This window comes from Malassezia vespertilionis, chromosome 7 (assembly GCF_029542925.1).
Source record: "Malassezia vespertilionis chromosome 7, complete sequence".
Classification (NCBI taxonomy): domain Eukaryota; kingdom Fungi; phylum Basidiomycota; class Malasseziomycetes; order Malasseziales; family Malasseziaceae; genus Malassezia; species Malassezia vespertilionis.
The window spans coordinates 85,527-104,255 of record NC_079253.1 but is presented as its reverse complement, the minus strand read 5'-3'; the positions used below and the strand labels follow the sequence as shown (position 1 = coordinate 104,255).

Genomic DNA, 18,729 nt, shown 5'->3' with positions numbered 1-18,729 from the left:
TCTGTATGTTGCGTATTTTATATTAACACAATTAAAGCGCTGGAATTACTATTGGATCAAACTGCACAATTGTAAGTTTTTTTTATTTAAAAAATAAAAAACTAATTAAAAAGGGCGCTGGTAGTGTTGTGACAAAAAATATTTTGTCAAACAGCGTCGCTGCTGGAAACCCTGCAAAAATAATTCGTGAAGTATAAAAAAAATATATGTTTAAATAAATAATAAACTTAAACATTTGCATAATTATTTATTTAAATAATAGCAACAATATAAATTATTTTATTATAATCACATGCATTTACATTTTTATTTTATTTAAATTTATTATACTTTATATTATGTTAAAATATTATACATAGATGCATTTACACTTTTAATCTAATAAAATTTATGTATTTGTTTTATCTAAAATTTACAGCGATTGATTAATTTTGTTTAAAAATAAGGGTAAGTTTTTTTCAACATCAGAGAGTGTCACATGAAAGACGGCTTGGTTGGTGGAGTCTTTTAGGCAGTCAGCTGTTTTGAAACTCTGCTGCCAAATTTGCGCTAGCAAGGGAATTCGTGCATACGGCGATGCAAGACCAAAAGGTATGTTTTCGCTTTGATTTTCAGCATTCGATTCTTCCGAGGTAGCACCAGCGGAGTAAGCAGCATCAGTGAGCATTACACGGTTTCCCGTCAGCAACCGCACGTCAAGAGCATATGTGTTGAGGAAGCAAAATCTGTACCAGTTGATGTCCAGTACTTCAACTTGGGGGCTATCCGCATTCGTCTCTGCCTCTTGGAAAAACGGCACCAGTATTAGAAGCATTGGAAGTGTGTATTCCAGCAAGTGCAAAAAGCCACTCCATAGGTTAATGCGTGTATCTGCCATAGAACATAATTTGCGTTCCAAATTCGCGCCGATACACTTGTGGGGATTTGGGGTATCTTTACCATGTTGTACTTCGAATTCAAGGCCATACGTTTGACCATTGCCCGAAACATCGAAATCGACCGTGACAAGATATGGTAACTGCTTCTCGCCGTCAAATCCATAGGCCACTACCACTTGCTGATTTTTAATATGCATTAATGAAATGCAAAATGAAGACGACGAGGAAAAAGTCAAGGCCGTATTGATCAAAGTACACATACGCGCGACTCGACCCCAACCTTGCAAGAATAGCGTTATGCTTGAAGAAAGGTCGCGAGATGTAAATGTAAGCAGACCATGTTGCATGTCAAGCTGAACATGTTTGAACATGGCAACTGTTCTCTCCTCAGGTGCAATACGTAATTTCACGTTGAAAGTAATTTCAACGCGCCGCTTTTCCGGGATCCACCAATCGCAGATTTGCAAAGACATGTTCGGTCCTGCTAAGTGCGCATAGGGCTGCAAGAATTCTGCTGCGCTAATGCAGAGACTTGGTAACAAAGGGTCGACGTTACCAGTTGGTGGAGCCGGAGCATTTGTCGTTGCACCGACTAGCGCAAAAGTGACCAGCTTTAAGCGTAACTGTTCCTCCAAATGTGAATATGCCACCGTGGCAATGCAGTACAAATACAGAAGCTGTAGCTCGTCCGAAGTCAAATCGCGGTACACTGGCGCATCCTTTTTCCCCTTTGCTGGTAAGGAATGGACCAACGATGCACCACTGATAGAGTAGCTTTTCATTCGTGCACGATCCAGCCACTTCACAGAGCTAATGACCTGCACCGATTTTCCGGCCTCGGTCATAGTCATGATCGAGATAAGTGCCATCGTCATAGCCTGTCCCGATACAAAGTAGATTAAGGCATAGTATCCAGGGAACATGGTCAAAGGAAGGTATAGAAGTGGGTGTCCATGGTCCAACCCAATCTTTTGGAATTCGCCGGGACGCAAAGAGACCGAAGTCATGTAAGCAAGTCCAAGCCAGGAAGCCTGTAATGAAACATCCTTCGTCAAACTTTGAAGACGGAAGGAAACAAGTGTTTCCGTTAAAGAGGAAGGGTTAGCAGTGATTTTAGCGGCCATACGCTGCAGCGCAATATTTTGGGTCTCACTGAGGGAAAGCGCGAGGTCCTCGTTTTCAGCGCTTTCGAGATTGTGCAATGACTTCAATCCAACTCTTCCAGTGATGGTTGAAATATACAGCATCACATGCACAGTGTCAGTTACACGTAGTTCGATCGAATGTCTCGGCCCATATCCATTCTTGGCATGTGACCGGAGCAGACACAAAAAAGACTGGTTAGCGCCGAGGGTTGGGTGTCGGTCGATTTGCTCTTGAAACAGTTTCATAAGCGCGTATGAATGCAGGTCAATCGTATCCAACAGCAGTTTTTCAATGTCAAGCTTCTTGAGTTGCGAGGATGAGTGTTCGGCGTGCAACACGTCTTGCAACGCTTTATCCACTTCCCAGGTCACTTGAATTCCACTTTTGCCCGGCACTTCCACATTGCCAGTGATGAGCTCAGCTAGAATCAATTCTGCCCCTGCACACGGCTCTGTATGCAGACGAAGACGCAATGTCCCGCTCAGCATACCCTGATGCAGCGCCTTCTTTTGTCCAGCTGGAGCTGCATTCGCAACCCAGTAATGAATATCGAGCGTATTTGTCTGTGGCTGTAGCGTAAAGCGTACATTGGTGCTCCAGCGGAATCGGACCATGCGCTGTAATTGATGATACAATATATGCAAGCGACGCTCCATCGCTTTTTGTTCCAAAAAGACGTGCAGGCGCACAAGCGCCGGGGCGCTCTGCGGTTCTTCCTGCGACGCTAAAATCGTTTCTGCAGTCGGATAGACAGTATCTAGATATGGCTTTGTGAGCAACTCAGACAAGTCTTCGTCACCATCCGTGGCCATCTCAGCAAATTCGAACTCGAGCAGCCACCAGCGGTCTTCCTTTTCCGGGCCACTCGTTGTAATGCACATGAAATACAAATCCGGAACAGACAGATATGCCTTCCCATCTTCAATGCTATCCAGTCGTATCCCACGGGGAACCGATTCCGTCCATGCTAAACGCACCGCAAGGACTTGATCAAGGCCTTCGAGCACTAAACGCGCTTCCCGGTTCGTCATCCGCGAAGGCAGCACTGCACTGTCCTTAATGGACGCTGGGAGCCGATCATATGTCCCAGTACGAAGCAGTTCAATTGCTGTGACAAGGTCCGCATCACATACACGGGCATTAGGCAATATTTTGCGCACCTGCGTCAGCCCAGAAAATACGTCTTCATGCGCCCATTGCTGGTCGGCGAGCAGCGCGACGATATTCCGTGCCTTATTCAGTTGCTCGGCATCCCGCGACCAGCGTATGAGCACAAGCAGCTTAACAAACTGCTTTCGGAGTTCCATAGCTGTAGTAAACAACTTTTCTTTGCGCGCATCGCTCGAAAGCGGGGGGAGGCTATGGTAAGTAATCGGCGCGTACGTACGTATCGGCAAGGCTCTGCAATGTCTGGTATGCATTATTAGAGAAACGCTCAACCAGTGCACCAAGAGGCAGCAAGTCGGTCTGTTCCAGCGGCAGCTCCTGAAGCAATTCTGCTTCGTTCACCCCTTCCGGCATTGCTATACCGTGGAAATAGAGATGAGTTCCTGGCCTCCACACGCACCAATTTCCGCGAGATACGCCGTGATGCGTCTTTGTGATGGACTATTTCCGGCAGCTCTCTTCCGCGCTCGCAAAAGGAATCAACCCTCTACCTGGCTATTCTATTGGGGATCCAGTACTTTCCTATGATGGAAAAAGCATATGGAAGCTACATGACGGTGTCCGCAAGGAAGACCAAGTGTCAGTAAGCATCTTTCTGCTGGACACGTCGCATGCCTCGCCGGCGCAGATTGCCATGGCGCAGCATGCGGTCCGCAAATTGCGTTCAGTCCGGTTCCCACATGTGCTTAAATTTCTAGAGACGTCTGAGGCACAAGGTGTAATCTATCTCGCTGTGGAGCGAGTCACGCCGTTAGCAACAATACTGGATGCATGGCGCAATGGTAAGCCGAAAAACTTGTCCAGCACTGCGTGGATTGCATGGGGAATAAACCAACTTGCAAGTGCCGCGGCATTTCTGAATGAGCAAGTACATTCCGTGCATGGCAACATCCATCGGAACAGCGTATTTATCTCTCCTGGAGGCGAATGGCTCTTGGGCGGGTTCGAGACGCTATCGACGGTGGACGAGATGGATTGGTTAGCACAATATGGAAGTGAGACACCCAGTGCACAGGAAAATCTTCCGCCAGAGCTGCAATATGGATGGCGACGTATTGCGCCAGACCCAATCCATGCCATAGATAGCTATGCTATCGGCGCATTGGCTGTGGAAGCATTCAACAATAAATTCCCGGCAGACCTCACCAATTTTTCCGCTGGGCGTATTCCATCCTCTTTGCACCCCCTGCTTAAGCGAATGCTGCTTCCGACCCCGGCAGCAAGGCTTTCTTCAGCCGAGCTCGTCGCTGCAGGAGCACATCCCAATGGATTTTTGCAGAGTAATGAATTGACACGCGCAGGCACTCTTATGGAAGAGTTCCGTGTAGCCGATGCCTTCCGCAAGGAGGGAATTTTGATCGAATTAGAAGAACTACAAACCCGTATTGCCCCGTCGTTTGTGCAGTACAGGGTGCTTCCTATTCTCGTGGAGGCGTTTTGCAGCACGCCTTCTGGGCACGGTGGTATGGGAGCTTTGGACCTTTCTACGCGTGTTTTGCTCCCATTGATGCTCGGTCTAGCAAAGGAACTGTCTACGCAGGAATGGACGCAAGCACTAGGTCCGACTATCTTTGGTGCATATACTACACCGTACCCAAGCTTGCGTGCCGCGTTACTGGTTGGTCTGCCCATATACAAGAACCATCTTGACGCGAAGACGGTGGGTGCACGGATTTGGCCGGCCATGACTACATGGTTTGACGACCGGAATGAGGCAGTTCGTGGCGCTGTTCTTACGTCAATACCTATCCTGCTTCCGCACCTGAGCGAGCGCGTCCTGAACAACGATCTGCTCCGTCTGCTGGCGAAAACACAACAGGATTCTACACCCTTGCTCCGCATCCAAACTACTGAATTACTGGGAAAGATCACACCCCACCTTACTGCAGCCACCCGCGCAAATGTACTTGTTCCCGCCTTTTCTCGCAGTCTCAAAGATACGTACGAACAGGCGCGGCTAGCGGGTGTCGAAGCGTTTGCACAAAATGAAGAGAGCTTTGACGGAGAAGCGTCCGCAAAAAGTGTTCTTCCAGCATTGGCGCCATACCTTGTGGACAAGAATAAAGAGGTGCGGGAAAAAGCACACAACACGCTTCAGCAGTATATGGGAAAAGCTCTATCGCATGCCGCCACGTTGTCTACTGTAGAGAGCGAATTACCTGCGCCAACAGAGATGGCGGGTCATACTCGAACCAGATACACACGGACGGACACCGCAAGTCGCTCTGCATTCTCATCGTTCTGGTCCGTCGCAGCTGGAAATGCAGCTTCCGCTCTGGGCGATTGGGCACTCGCGCAGATTGATGCTGATGAAGCGGCGTTACAAACTGCCAAAGCGCCCGAGGTGCTTACACCGCAAGGACAACAGCCAGAACCAGCCCCTTTGCCTCTGCTAGAGCAGAGACCAGCAGACCATGGCATGTCCCTCGGAAAGAAATCGGTTCAAGACACTATTGTGCCGGATGCATTTCAAACACAGCGCGATCGACCGGTGCTACAAGTGCCAAAACTTGCCACAACCAAGCTGACACCAGCGGCACATCCAAAGCCCCCTGCAGCGACAACCATGCCCACTGTTCGACCCATGGCACCGCCACAACCGGCTTCCACACTAGCTGCAGCGACAAGGAGTGCGCCTACGGCTTCCCCAGCCGTACCGACACCAAAATCGACCACCCCGTTGCCTACACCCAAACCTGGACTTTCGAAAGAGGAAAAGATGGCGCAATTACAAAAACTACGAGAAGAACGCCGTACGGTGCGTAATACACAATTTACTAACCTATAGAGGAAATCGCAATTGCGCAGCGAATCGGGCGCTTAGCATCGCTCAAATACGCGGTCTGTTGTGAGTCAATAGCGCATACGTACATAGTTCAGGGAGACTCGCGACCTGCACGATCCCATCTTGTAGCGCTTTCGGGATATGGATGCACCCCCGTGAAGCAAGCATGCTTGCGAACCAGACGTGCTGGATCATCCATTTTTCTTCTTCAACACGCTGTGCATCGTGGACTTGGACGCCACTGGTTGCAGGCACTTGTGCATATGCAAGTTCGCGACACACGCTAGCAAAGCAGCCTACTTCTTCCGCCCAATCCACCTGCGGTCCAAGACGGAATAGCAAGGTAGGAAGCCGCTCCAAAACAACGCCTGCGCCGGCTTGCTGCGGCAATATTGCAGGAACAGAAACCAACGTCTTCTGCACGGGGTCGATATGAATAGCAAAATATTCGTGCAGCATCTCAGCATGGTCTGTCAAACGTTTCGTGATGCGATCCACGACCTCTTCTCGCGAAAGGGACAATGCTGCCTTGGCTTCTGCTGCGTCTTCGGCATCATACCCGAGCGCGATCAGATCCCACAGCTTTGGCGCTGGATCCAAAGCGACCGACGTGTAAGAACCAAACTGGCGAAGAGCAAGTTCGTACGCGAATGCCTCGATAACAGCCGCGTGGTTTACAAGGTATAACTGCGTTCCATGCTGTACAAGCGTAAGTGCCTTTTCCAAATCAACAACACCGACAAACGTGTGGTGCTGCAGCACATTGGTCAATCCAACATCTCGATCTTGGATCATATTGGCACGCAGTTCATGTACACTGGTAAGATTGCAGGTGCTTTCTGGGATCCGAGAGGTGTCCGTCGTAGCGCCACCGAACATAGAGTCCAGCGATTGCGACGTATGGTCAACACGTACAAGGTTCCGTGGGTCAATTCTCTCTGTACGCGGACCGAGCACTAAAGTGAGTTATTGCACAGTATCGTACCTTGCACCGCATTTTCAGATATATTCACGCCAAGCGAAGGTTTCTGGCGTAAGCGCAACATTGGCCCACACACCGTCATGGAATACACACGACAAGAACTTTGCTGAGAGATCAAGTCTTGCGCATGCGTCGTAATCATTTCCACAATCTCTTCCTCGTCCATAAAATGCACCTCGCGCTTCGTAGGGTGCACATTTACATCCAGTCTTGCAGGATCCAACGTCAAAGCAATGTATATCCAAGGGTGCCGTCCCTTGGGAAGGAGCAGGGAATACATCGATTCCATAGAGCGCCGCAGGCTGGGGGTATCTACAAGGCGATCTGGGATGAGAATACGTCTTTATACGCACTGTTAATGAAACATAGGAACTGCGTTTTTTTGGAGGCCCAATCGGCATTGCTAATCCAGCCTTGCGCAGAAAACTTGTACTCATCATTTTCAAGCTCGGACAAATGAACCAGGTCCCGTGCAAGCGGCCCACCGTATATGTTGCGGATTACGTCTAGCGTCGTTTGAGACTTCTTGCTCGGCGTGTTCAAGTCTAGCGAATGCGACGAAGCTTTCTTGCATGTAATCCCCACGCCAAGATGCCCATAGTGCAACGCGTACTTGGTGGCCACATCCAAAGCGCGATTATATTCCTCCGACACTGACTTAAAGACCCTTTTCCGTTGTGGTGCATTGAAGAATAAATCGTAGGCAGTAATCGTAGTACCATCTACGCCGGCGACAGGTTTGGCTTTCGCCGGCTCTGTTTCAGACGCAGATTTCATAGTCCCGGCAAAGTACTCTGCACTGTACGCCACGTCCTGTGTCTTTGTCTTGCTTATTGCAGAGACAGATGCAGAGACAAAGCTAATGCTGGCCAGTGCCTCACCACGGAACCCAAACGTAGTCATCGAGCTGAGGTCCGAAAATTTACGTAGTTTAGATGTTGCGAAGCGTTCGCACAGTAAAGGAAAGTCTTCCATAGCAATCCCTTTACCATTGTCCTGAATTTGAAGCATTTTGAGACCGCCATCCTGGAGCGTAATTTTAATTTGTGTTGCTCCAGCGTCGAGACTGTTTTCCAGAAGCTCTTTCACTGCATTCGATGGTCGTTGGATAATCTATGATCAATTTATGTGGCAAACGTACCTCTCCGGCAGCGATGCGATTCACTACGTCCGGGTCGAGCCGCTGAATCGTTTGTCTCGACGCTGTCGTAGTCATTACCAACGCCTCCACATATTCAGCGCATACTTTTGTACCAGACTACGGGTCGTTATCGGAGTCAGAGTCAGTGCGTTGGCGTTTGGTGCTAGACGGATGGTCATCGCTTGCTCGCTTCCGCGACGAGGTAACTTGCCCTTTCTCAAATAGCTGTAGGCATTGCCGGAGTGCCAGATCAATCTGCTTGACGCGCTCTACGTCCACGAATGGGCGTGGCGGCGCTTTGGTTTCCACGTTGGGGTCAAGCACGTCGCGAATTCGAGTAGCAATAGCATCAAAAGTGGTCTCCAGCTCAGATATGGGAATTTCGAAGCCATCGGAATTTAACGCATCTGTTGGTTCCTCCGTGGACTCTTCTGTGGGTATCGTTGAGTTGCTATTCGCGCCATTTTTCTCGTGCTTTGCAATCTCTTCGTCGATTGCTCGTTTCTTTTCACGCCAAGCCACGCGATCTTTCAACTCGCTTTCGTGTAATGTAGCACCCCTCTCTGCTTTCGCCCCTAACCAAAGCTGTACTAGGTCTTTTCCAGAAATGGGTGGTGCTCCCTCTTTCCGGCTTGGTGCATTGCACATCCAACAGGCAGCCAGAGCAATATGCGCAGGAGCATAGACAAACTCTACATCCGTAAGCCGTGCGACTTGTAAATAGGCTTGTACTGCACCTGCAAATCCCATAACATCTTCTCGCGACAAGGTCGGCTGAACCGACTGGATATCGAGAATGAAGCCGTACAGCGCGCGGTGTGGACTATGCAGACCAAGCTCGAAGTCCAAGCTCTGCACCATACCAAACTCAAGATCGCGAATAATATTTTCTGCCACGTCGCCACGCGCGGCTGACGGCGTCGTTGCCTTGCTCGGCGCTTCCGCACCTTGCTTGGCGGTGCTTTCATTCACTTGCGCACAAAAATGCTTTAATGGGACAGGGTAGTTTTCTGCTTTCGCGGAAAGGTAAATGCTCGTTAGCATGATCAGCTTGGGGTGGAACTGCATGCACGAGTTTCGAATATAAAAGCGTTTCATTAATGTCATTGCCGTCGTCTCCACCAAGTTCGGCAACCCAAATGCACGCACAAGGCGGCCGATACGCAAGAGATAGAACCGGATGATCGCTTGCTCATCCTCGACACTCAGCATCAATGGCAGTTGAATATTAGCTTCTTGCGCATACCGCTGCAGCGTCTCGCTTGCTTGGATATTCGAATTTGTGCGGTGCTCCGCCAATTCACTGGGGCCAAACATCCAATGCCGCGCCTGGCTTGAATGCAGGAAAAGGGATTGCGGTCCATGTAATGCCACAGAGACGCGCAAAGGATCTTGTGTACGCGGCGGAAAAGGCACTCGCGCCGTTCGCACTGACGCATTCGGCATCGTGTGCGCTTCAGCGCACTGGGATGTTGTCATCAAAGTGGAGGGAACAGCACGTGGAACAAGGGTATCGAAATTCGCTAGTCTACAATACGGAGACGACGCGGTGCTTGGTGTCTGCGGCAAGCGCCTCGTCTACCTGCGCACCTAAGCGTCCGACATGGCTTGCTGCATCATGAAGGAGCGCAAGAATTGTCTTGTACGGTATCGATGAGCCGCCAGCCTTTTCAATAACACTCACTTCACGCTGTGCATTTAGGACAAAGGTCATCCCCGAGTCTGCCAACGTTTGTTCGAGAAGACTTGGGTCCAGAAGGGAAACAGGAATATCTATATCCATGACGTCCTGTTTTTCGTCCATCTCCATACTTTCTTCAACAGGCTGGGTATGAGATTGCGCCAAAAGTAGGCTCCGTTCCTTGTCCGTCTTGGGCTGCAGTAAAAAGATTGCATAGGATACAGCTAGTGGCATGTGATGCATCGCCAAAGGGACAGGAACATGCTCATCTGTCGAGTAAACAGTGACGTCGCCATTCAAAATCGAGACTTCCGGTCGTCGGAAATGACGTAACGCGACCATACTTGCCAACACTGCAGCATCTCCAGCCGCGCCTTCGTCTGCAAGTAAATGCACTGAAAGCATGATGCTCCATACCCGCTTTCCTGCAATAACGCAGAGCGCTTCACGGTCGACTGCGTCGCTGTTACGCACCGCGCGCTCAAGGATACGCTCAAACATCGCTTCGCGGTCGCGCGCTTCTGTCACGCCAACCGCACCAGCGTCATACTCAATGCCAGCCATTGGTGTTACTTCTGTGTTTATCTGCAGCATCCCCTCATAAGGGCGGTCCTGCTTTGGCTGCACGAGCTCAGCACTCACCGACGCGACAACCACCGTTTCTCCAAGGCTCACTTGGCACCAGCCGAGCTGCTCCCCAAACTCAATCACCAGCGACCGTGGCTGCCCGAATTTGCGGCCATCTACACGTAATGCTGCTGTGCGGAGCGACTGCAGAACAAAAATCTCCTCTGTCTGCGAGACGCCTACACTTTGTCCTGCTGGCATTGCGCAACAAAGCGTCTGCACGTACTAAACAAATGCACAATGTGTACTAAGCAACAAACACAGCCGAGCTCTCTAAAGCTTGGCAATCATGCAATGTGTAAGAACAAATTACTAAGGATGACTTTCGAGGATTTTCATGGCCTATCGTAACGTCGGGTTTTCCTGCCACGTGCTAATCCGCTCCGGAAATAGTTCAGGGTCTTGCCTAAAACGTTTTGATTTGCGCGCGCAACGTGCTTGTTCAGCCTCGAAACACATTTAAGATCTTAGAGCGGAGCTCCTTACCGCACACACATCATGTTCTTCAACACCCGCTTCGTTGCCCTCGCCATTCTGGCAGCTGCCTTTGTCAGTGCCGACATTACGCCTGCGGCCCCTGCGGCCCCTGCGGCCCCTGCTGCCCCTGCTGCCCCTGCGGCTCCTGCTGCCCCTGCCCCTGCGCTTGCTGCCCCTGCGGCCACCTCTGCGGACGCTCCTGCGCCCTCCACTGATGCCCCTGCTCCCAAAGAGAAGATCGTGAGGAAGCTTGAATGCTCGGATTACACCAGCAAGGGCGTGCTCGAGGTTTCTTCCGGTAACGCCACACAGAGCCTTGTCCTCGACGGCGTGCCTGCGCAGCTCCACGCTGCCGACGGCAGCGTCAACCTCGTGTTCAAGGAGTGCACTTCTGATCTTCTTGGCTACAAGACGAATGACACGACCCACTTTGGTCTGTTGATGACCTCGGACAACAACAGCTGCCTCCACGCCGTTGCGCTCGGACAGGCCGACACTCGCATCCAGGCCGACGAGTGCTCCTACTCTGATGACAGCTCGCAGATGACCCAGTTCTGGGAGTTTGACGAGAAGACCTCTGCGTTCCGCTTCCCTGGCCGTCCTTCTGGTGGCGACTATTACGCGATTAACGTGGACGACCAAAAGTTCGTAAGCCTCTCGCCGAATGGCACGTCGGACAGCACTCTTGCTTTCAAGAGCGCCTAGATGCACTTTTTATGTTTTCAAAACCCCTCGTTGACTTTTTCGTCTCGTAGATATACTTGCTCTTACTTTGCTATAAAGTGATTAATGAAAATATGGCATACCGACGCACCAAGCCAGCCTTGTGCAATGCAGGGCAAACCATACTGTGAAGTTTGATGTTCGCTGCGCTAGTCAAACGGAATACGGCGAATTGGTGTGCTTGCTACACGTCCTGCCTGTGCTTTGTTCTGCTCTGCCGCAGCAAATACACTAGGGATGGGAATACCACAGCAATCGCCCCAACCTGCACCTTGCCCTTCGCCGTGCCCATGCACTCTATGGCCATGGGGCACCGAGCCAGCATGCACTAAATGACCGTGCTCGTCCTCCTCGACGTCCTCCGAGCCCGTATCCGGCGCACCATAGTCAAGTAAAGTACCAAAGTACATGTGCTGAGCAATCGGCAGCTTGCACAAGACTTCCACGCGATACATTTTCACCATGCCTTGATCCACCTTTGCCCACGACCGCACATCGGAGATATCGTCAAGCATGGGTGAGTGCCAGCGCAGCGACTCTGTCTTGACCGAGTTGATCGCGTGGATGCATGCAAAATACATGTAATCGGGCGCAAACTCGTCGAGTACCTCGACGTCGTGTATTGACTTGGGTTTCAAATACGGGTGGCCTACCAGTTGGCCAGCGCCCCAAAGAAACGGCAAAAAGTGGTAGTCGTCCAGGCCCCACACGCCATGGCTTCCTGCCGGCTCGAGCCAGTATGTCTGCTGAACCACACGCATCACTTGAATATACTTCCAAAAGACGCGCAGCACGATCGCTTCGGCGTCACGGGCAAGTTGCAGAATGCCAAGTTTGGTCAAACCAAGCAGCCAGCACAAAAAATTAAGCTCCATGCCGCTGCCGTAGTCGATACGCTTTGCGTTGCCCCAGCTTTCGTAAAAGTATACTGCAAGCTCTTTGCGCAGGCGTTCTTGGTACGCAGGATCGTCGCCATTCTCGAGGCCAGGAATGGTTTGGAGAAGGGTATCGGTGGCATCCACGACCTTGCGGTACAGCGTACGGAATGCGGGGTTTCCAAATCTTGATGTTGATGCAGAGTCCGTGTCGCGCGGCGTCTCGTCCACCAGCGCACGCACTTTGTCCACAATATCGAGAATGCGTTCGACAGGGGCACTGAGTTGGATATTGTCGGTCAATTTGCGTCCTTTCACATACTCGTTGCAGCTTCGGATCATGCCAAGTATTTCTGCAAACGCTTGTGAATGTGCAAAGTGGTCCAGATTGCTCTGAGTCACGATACGCTTCTTGGGCAGTGGCGCATTTAGGTCCGGGTGGGCGACTACGAGCGGGTCCATCGCGCCTTGGAAGGGATCGTTGTCGCCTGGCCCTGTGGGCGACTCCGATTTGTGTGCCAAAGGAATCTGTGGTACATCTGTGTTTCGGACTGCACGCAGCTTTTCCGTCAAGGCATCGCGCGCATTGTTCAGTTTTGTTTCCACCATGGTAGGGACCGACTAGAATGTGGAGGTTTTGACAACAAATTCCACCCTAGCAGTGATGCTGCTACTAAAAACTTAATGCTACTACCTACAAGAATTAATGGGGGTCATTACTTACGCCGAAGCAATAATTGCTTGGTCTTATGCAAAACAGGCTTCCCACGGAACATTGCGAAACGTGGCTTGGAGCTCTTGTGTCCTTGCGGCTGGTCGGGAATTATACCGCTTGCGTTGCGTTGCATTATACTTAGCTCCTTGTCAGACAGCTGTATATTTTTGACCGTGTCAAGAACCACCTTGTCGCGAACTAAACTCGGTGTTACAAACACAAGGTGATGCAGCATCGCTTCTCGATCATGGCTCTGTGATGGGCGTAAAAGCACGTTACGGTTCAGGAGGATGACGGAAATAGCAGTCTTGACCATGTAATGCTCCCCATAGCAAAAGAAATTGTCCCATACGCGCAACAGTGTGGACCATGGTAGCGTACGCACAAACATTGGCAGGATCCAGCCTGGCATAAATAGGAGCGGCTCGATACGCAGCTCCTTGAATTTATTGTGCAGCTCATTGTCGACGATACGCAAATGCTCGTCCACAACCAGGTTATCCACCTGCAGCTGGTCAAGATTTCCGGTATAGTACTTTCCCATACCATAATGGACCATGATTGCATCCAGCAACCAAAATGCGTCCTCGACAGAGACGTGCACCAGCAACATACCAACCAAAAGACACATGCTTTCTGTGTATCCAACCGCTGGGTTGTGATGTGCGTATGCGTGCAAAACTAGCCTGATATCATCGCGTGTACTTCCACCTATTCCCTGGAACGACTTGGACAAAGGAAAGCACATGTCTAGGTCGTTTTCAATCAAGACTGCAAATTGGTGCGGCGGTTGTTGGCGCATGGCCGTCTGGCTTTGCGCCACCAATGAGGCATACAATCCTGGCACCGGCCGCATCTTTTTCCCAGCAAGCAGGAGCCATATGCGACCACGCAGCGGTGCTGGGACACCGAAATCAACCATTTCGATCGCCTTATTTATATTCCGTGACGCGTGTCCATCCATGAGAAACGAAGTCCAGCAGCTGAACAGATCCGCATCATCCGACAAGATGCATGCACTCTGCAGCGCGCTCTCCGCTGGCGCTACAGATTCATGACCACGTGCAATCATAGCCGGGTCTGCCAGCATATACACGGGTTGCGATACGGCACTCGACGACGTGCTTGCGCGCATGTATGGCTCTTCCTGGGAAAATTCACTCGTGTCGCGCTCGGACCGAGTTATGGCCATCGGTACGCCGTCCACGCGCGATACACTCGCTTGGCTCGAGTCCTGCGACGAACGCATATGTGAGTTTGCAGAAATATAGGTACTGTCGGCGCTTTTCGTCAGGAGCCGATTCTCCGCATCCTCTGAGGGGTCTAACAGCACATCCACGCGCCGTGGACCCTGCAGGGAAGAGGTGATGGAGGAGACACTTGATGATGCCGAAGCCATCGTATCGTTCGGAATAAATGGCATATTTTGATATTCCCGCGCCGCTTCGTGCTCCGGTACAGGGTACTCGGGCAGTGGTTCCAGGTATGCGTCATAGATCGAGTACGTGTTTCCATCACGCAAAGTCCACTCGTCTTGAGTGTGCAGCGGCGTTTGAGAATGTGCGGACCCCATCTCATTTACATACCGGTTAGTGTCTTGAGCAATCCCGGACGCTTGATAATCGTTTGGTCCCGACGTAGCGATCCCCATTAGGATTTCATCCTCCGATACCTGTGACTCGCGCTGGACGGGATCAAATACAGACGGGACGGTCCGCGTGTTATTTGCGCGCGGAGTAGCCAGTGCAGACAACAGTCCTTTACTGGGAATCATGGGTGTCTTGATCCATGATTCGTCCTGCTCCTGCACGTACTTGTCGAGCTTTTGGCCCGGCGCTACGTTCAGCGAAAACAATGGCTGGATGGTGGCCAGATCTTTCTCATCGATATAGCCCGGTATATCAAGCCGCGGAATTTCCTGCATGTCGCTCGCGTCAAACAAACCGATTATATTGCCTGCGTATCCCAGGAATAGCTCTGCCGGGTCCTGTGGAGCGGAGAGTTGACATAGTATAACAATGCGATCTCCCCGTGAAAAACGCAGCATGTCCCCTGTGTTTCCTTGAAGACGATCTATTGCTGCCACACATGTACCAATACCGCCTTCGTCGACCGCAAAGCGCGCCCATTCTCGCCTGGAATAGTCATCCATGGCTGACGATGCGCGTACAGCAAAAGCTCACTCTGGACAACGCGTGAGGTGCACGTGACTCCACGTGCGGAAGTAACACCTACATGTGTTGGATTCACCCGCAAGCTCTACGAGCTGTCTAACGACAACGTGCGGGATGCGGACACAGGCAGCGGCAGCGGGCTCCGGCGCGAGGCGTACCGCGACGCACGGTGCCTACGTTCTGGAAGGCTACGAATCTCTCGACGTGATTGGTAGCGGCACGTTTGGGCTGATTCGCAAAGTGCGTAGAAAGTCGGACGGCATGCTTTTTGCGCGGAAGGAGCTCAACTTTGAGCGTATGAACGAGCGCGACCGCAAACACATTGTATCGGAAGTGAATATTCTGCGCACCTTGCAGCATCCCAACGTGGTTCGATACGAGGAGCGCTACGTAGATACTGAAACTGGGTACGTCAAGAATCACGACTTACCGCAGCATTCTCTACATTGTCATGGAGCTGTGCGAAGGCGGAGATCTGGGAATGATAATCAAGCGCAACCGCCGTGCGCGTACACATGTGCCTGAAGACACAGTGTGGTCCTATTTTGCGCAAATGGTGGCGGCGCTGGAAGCATGCCACTATCGCTCCACGCCATCTGCGCCTACGTCTCGGCTGTATGCGCATGCGATTCTGCACCGCGACTTGAAACCTGAGAATGTGTTTTTGGACACAAACGAGAATGTTAAACTCGGCGATTTCGGACTCAGCAAGCAGATTGCGGCACAAGCGTTTGCCAACACGTATGTCGGCACGCCGTACTACATGAGCCCAGAGCTGGCCACGGGCCAGCAGTACGATATCAAGTCTGATATATGGGCACTTGGATGCATTGTGTACGAGCTCTGTGCACTCTCGCCGCCTTTCGATGCATCCAACCATATGGAGCTGACGCGCAAAATCAAGCAGGGCACGGTGCCAGCACTCCCGCGGATGTACTCGCGCGAGCTCCAAGATACCGTGAATGCAATGCTACAGCTTGACCACCACCGCCGGCCGACCACACGCCAGCTGCTGCAAGTGAAGCAGGTCAAGTTGGCCTACCTAACGCACGAACTTGCCAATCTCCACCGCACCGTGCAGCTGGATAAAGAGCATGTACAGGCGCAGACTGAAGCGCTTGATGCGCGCGAAGCCAGTGTGCAAGCGCGTGAGAAAGAGATCGAGCAGCAGTCGATTACACTTGCCCACAACATGCACGCGTCACAGACCGCTGCCCTCGAAGAGCGTGAGGCTGCCGTGCAAAAGAGTCAGGAAGCCGTTGCAGCGTACGAGCGAGAGCTGCTCAATAACTACAATGCCTGGTACCACGGTGAACGAGTCGCACTGCAAAAGGCCGCTGCAGAAAAGGATACACTGATTTCACAGCTCACTGCACAGCTGGCATCGATGCAGACAGTGGAAGTGGAGCCATCGCGCCGAGTCAGTGACCCAGTAATGCCGGGATCGTTGCCACGTATGCATATGCCGTCACACCGCATCTCTAGCCAGAAGCGACAGGACGAGGTAGACGATGACTTGCATGCACGTATCGCGGGCGGTGCTCTAAGTCTTCTCAGCCCCCAGAGCCACGAACCAAAGCAGGCGGACGGATGGGAGGATACAGAGGAACAGGTGCCATTGAACCCTGCCTTGGTACGCGTTCGCCGCTTGGCACAAGTGGATATTAAGTCGGATTTGTCCGACTGCTCCATGAAGGATGCTTCGACCATGTTTCGCGTCGCTCCCAACGATGACGAGGGGCATGCCCAGTCGATGCCGACTTCCGTGCTTGCAAACTTATCGACGCCCATGCGCCCAAAGCCGATGCCTTTTATGGACAAGGAAGCGTCACCCAACGCACGGACATTGCCAAGCAATCTGAACGTCTCACCACCCGATCCACAATGGCGCTTGTTGGATGAATCGCTGCAGCCGTCTCCATTCCTTAAACGTGTCCAGCGTCTGCCGATGGCCTATCCAAAAAAGAGCGCTGGGGACATGCCCAAGACGGGCCCCAACCATGCGCGCTTTACAATTGGGCAGCAGGAGAATGCCGGGCCTGTGCGGCAGCGCGCGTCCTTTGTCGATCGCCGCCGCCGGTCTTCGCTCTTACGGCCTGCAGACGCAATGCCAGCGATAACAAAGGAGTCTAGCAGAATGCCTCGTACGTTGAGCGCATTGCCACCCAGCCCTCGGAGACGTCCCACGGCGTCCAAACCAATCTACCCAGCCCTGCCTTCGCCACGCGCTCGTCGCGTGCAGCGTGGCAGGTAGCATCGGCTACTGCCTTTCTATTATGACGCGGTGTACCTCTTTTTCTGCGCGAGGCGTACACCTCGATTGGCTTTGTACATACGCGTCTATTGTATTATAGTTTACCATGAAACATGTTTAGAGTATTTTGGCTGTCGTGGCGTACAAGATGTTTGCAATAAATCTATGGTCAACATGCGATGTAATGCAGCTCGTTTGCATCTCAGTCACGTCATAAGCTTCATCGCACGAACCGAATATGATGAACGAAGACGGAGCCGCTCCCCAAAGAAGAAGAGGAGAAACGGCGATGGTACACCAATCACAAATGTGGCGAGCGCAAGCAGGCTATTCCCCCAGCCTTGACCTAGCGCCATGTACATGTCCGGTGCAAACAATGGGAAGGCAAATGCAAATGCACCGCGGGTAATTACCAAGGAGCTTGTCGCAGAAGCCGTATACATAGTAATCGCATCGGCCATGTACAATGGGCATACAAAAAGAGTCATTCGAGCACCCGAGGCAATTAAAAAGATACCAATATCAGGAACGATCCAATGCACACGGTACTGAACAGTCCATCCATACAAGAGCAAGCCAGCCGGCATCAAGATCCCCGTCACGATCAATAACGGGAGCTTGAATTCCGGTTTTCCCACGCCGCCGTTGCGCCGTTGCATTGCTCTATACAATTTGTCCACAATGCGACCGCCCACCTGGCCCGATAGCGTGTATCCAATAATCATAGCAATGTAATGCAGGGAAGCAATACCGACTGGCTGTTTGTACACGTCGTGAAAGACGCGCGAGAAGGAGGCCAAAAGCAAGTACTGACACCCAAAAAGCAACGCCTGGTACACACAAGTGACCAACACGACAGGCTGTGTAACCATAAAAATAGCTGGACGCATTGAATTGTGGGCCAGCCGCGATAATAGTGACTCTTTCATAGCAAAGACAGTATGCCACGCAGGATTCCTAGTTTCTTTGCGTAAACGTTTTGCTTTCATCTCGAGCAAAACGGGTGCATACGTCTCTCGGAGAAATATAAATCCAAAGACTGCTACCGCAGCTCCAAACATGGTAGATGTCCAGAATATCCACCGCCATTTATCTTCGCCATAC

The 18,729-nt window shown here is 51.4% G+C and overlaps 10 protein-coding genes across 10 annotated transcripts; 3 read left to right on the top strand and 7 right to left on the bottom strand.

Annotated features, from left to right (window-relative positions):
* Positions 1-412: 412 nt before the first annotated feature.
* On the bottom strand, positions 413-3,545 carry RGR1 (mediator complex subunit; the record flags this gene model as incomplete). The annotated part of the gene is made up of 3 exons (XM_056208147.1): positions 413-1,057; positions 1,628-3,365; positions 3,412-3,545. The coding sequence occupies 3 exons, from the start codon at positions 3,543-3,545 to the stop codon at positions 413-415; spliced, it is 2,517 nt and encodes an 838-aa protein (XP_056064122.1).
* Positions 3,546-3,627: 82 nt separating this feature from the next.
* CEX1 (Nuclear aminoacylation-dependent tRNA export pathway component) lies at positions 3,628-5,979 on the top strand (the record flags this gene model as incomplete). Its single annotated transcript, XM_056208146.1, has 1 exon — positions 3,628-5,979. The coding sequence occupies one exon, from the start codon at positions 3,628-3,630 to the stop codon at positions 5,977-5,979; it is 2,352 nt and encodes a 783-aa protein (XP_056064121.1).
* A 32-nt stretch (positions 5,980-6,011) lies between these two features.
* On the bottom strand, positions 6,012-7,969 carry mlh1 (DNA mismatch repair protein Mlh1; the record flags this gene model as incomplete). The annotated part of the gene is made up of 5 exons (XM_056208145.1): positions 6,012-6,034; positions 6,063-6,932; positions 6,962-7,004; positions 7,035-7,282; positions 7,312-7,969. The coding sequence occupies 5 exons, from the start codon at positions 7,967-7,969 to the stop codon at positions 6,012-6,014; spliced, it is 1,842 nt and encodes a 613-aa protein (XP_056064120.1).
* Positions 7,970-8,216: 247 nt separating this feature from the next.
* MVES1_003327 (uncharacterized protein) lies at positions 8,217-9,538 on the bottom strand (the record flags this gene model as incomplete). Its single annotated transcript, XM_056208144.1, has 2 exons — positions 8,217-9,432; positions 9,531-9,538. The coding sequence occupies 2 exons, from the start codon at positions 9,536-9,538 to the stop codon at positions 8,217-8,219; spliced, it is 1,224 nt and encodes a 407-aa protein (XP_056064119.1).
* Positions 9,539-9,627: 89 nt separating this feature from the next.
* Positions 9,628-10,608, bottom strand: RRP45 (3'-5'-exoribonuclease; the record flags this gene model as incomplete). Its single annotated transcript, XM_056208143.1, has 1 exon — positions 9,628-10,608. The coding sequence occupies one exon, from the start codon at positions 10,606-10,608 to the stop codon at positions 9,628-9,630; it is 981 nt and encodes a 326-aa protein (XP_056064118.1).
* A 297-nt stretch (positions 10,609-10,905) lies between these two features.
* MVES1_003325 (uncharacterized protein) lies at positions 10,906-11,589 on the top strand (the record flags this gene model as incomplete). The annotated part of the gene is made up of 1 exon (XM_056208142.1): positions 10,906-11,589. One exon carries the CDS (start codon positions 10,906-10,908, stop codon positions 11,587-11,589), a length of 684 nt encoding a protein of 227 aa, XP_056064117.1.
* A 167-nt stretch (positions 11,590-11,756) lies between these two features.
* RRD2 (Serine/threonine-protein phosphatase 2A activator 2) lies at positions 11,757-13,091 on the bottom strand (the record flags this gene model as incomplete). Its single annotated transcript, XM_056208141.1, has 1 exon — positions 11,757-13,091. One exon carries the CDS (start codon positions 13,089-13,091, stop codon positions 11,757-11,759), a length of 1,335 nt encoding a protein of 444 aa, XP_056064116.1.
* Positions 13,092-13,198: 107 nt separating this feature from the next.
* Positions 13,199-15,345, bottom strand: MVES1_003323 (uncharacterized protein; the record flags this gene model as incomplete). The annotated part of the gene is made up of 2 exons (XM_056208140.1): positions 13,199-15,184; positions 15,298-15,345. The coding sequence occupies 2 exons, from the start codon at positions 15,343-15,345 to the stop codon at positions 13,199-13,201; spliced, it is 2,034 nt and encodes a 677-aa protein (XP_056064115.1).
* A 140-nt stretch (positions 15,346-15,485) lies between these two features.
* MVES1_003322 (uncharacterized protein) lies at positions 15,486-17,625 on the top strand (the record flags this gene model as incomplete). Its single annotated transcript, XM_056208139.1, has 2 exons — positions 15,486-15,778; positions 15,807-17,625. The coding sequence occupies 2 exons, from the start codon at positions 15,486-15,488 to the stop codon at positions 17,623-17,625; spliced, it is 2,112 nt and encodes a 703-aa protein (XP_056064114.1).
* Positions 17,626-17,831: 206 nt separating this feature from the next.
* Positions 17,832-18,497, bottom strand: MVES1_003321 (uncharacterized protein; the record flags this gene model as incomplete). The annotated part of the gene is made up of 1 exon (XM_056208138.1): positions 17,832-18,497. The coding sequence occupies one exon, from the start codon at positions 18,495-18,497 to the stop codon at positions 17,832-17,834; it is 666 nt and encodes a 221-aa protein (XP_056064113.1).
* Positions 18,498-18,729: the final 232 nt, after the last annotated feature.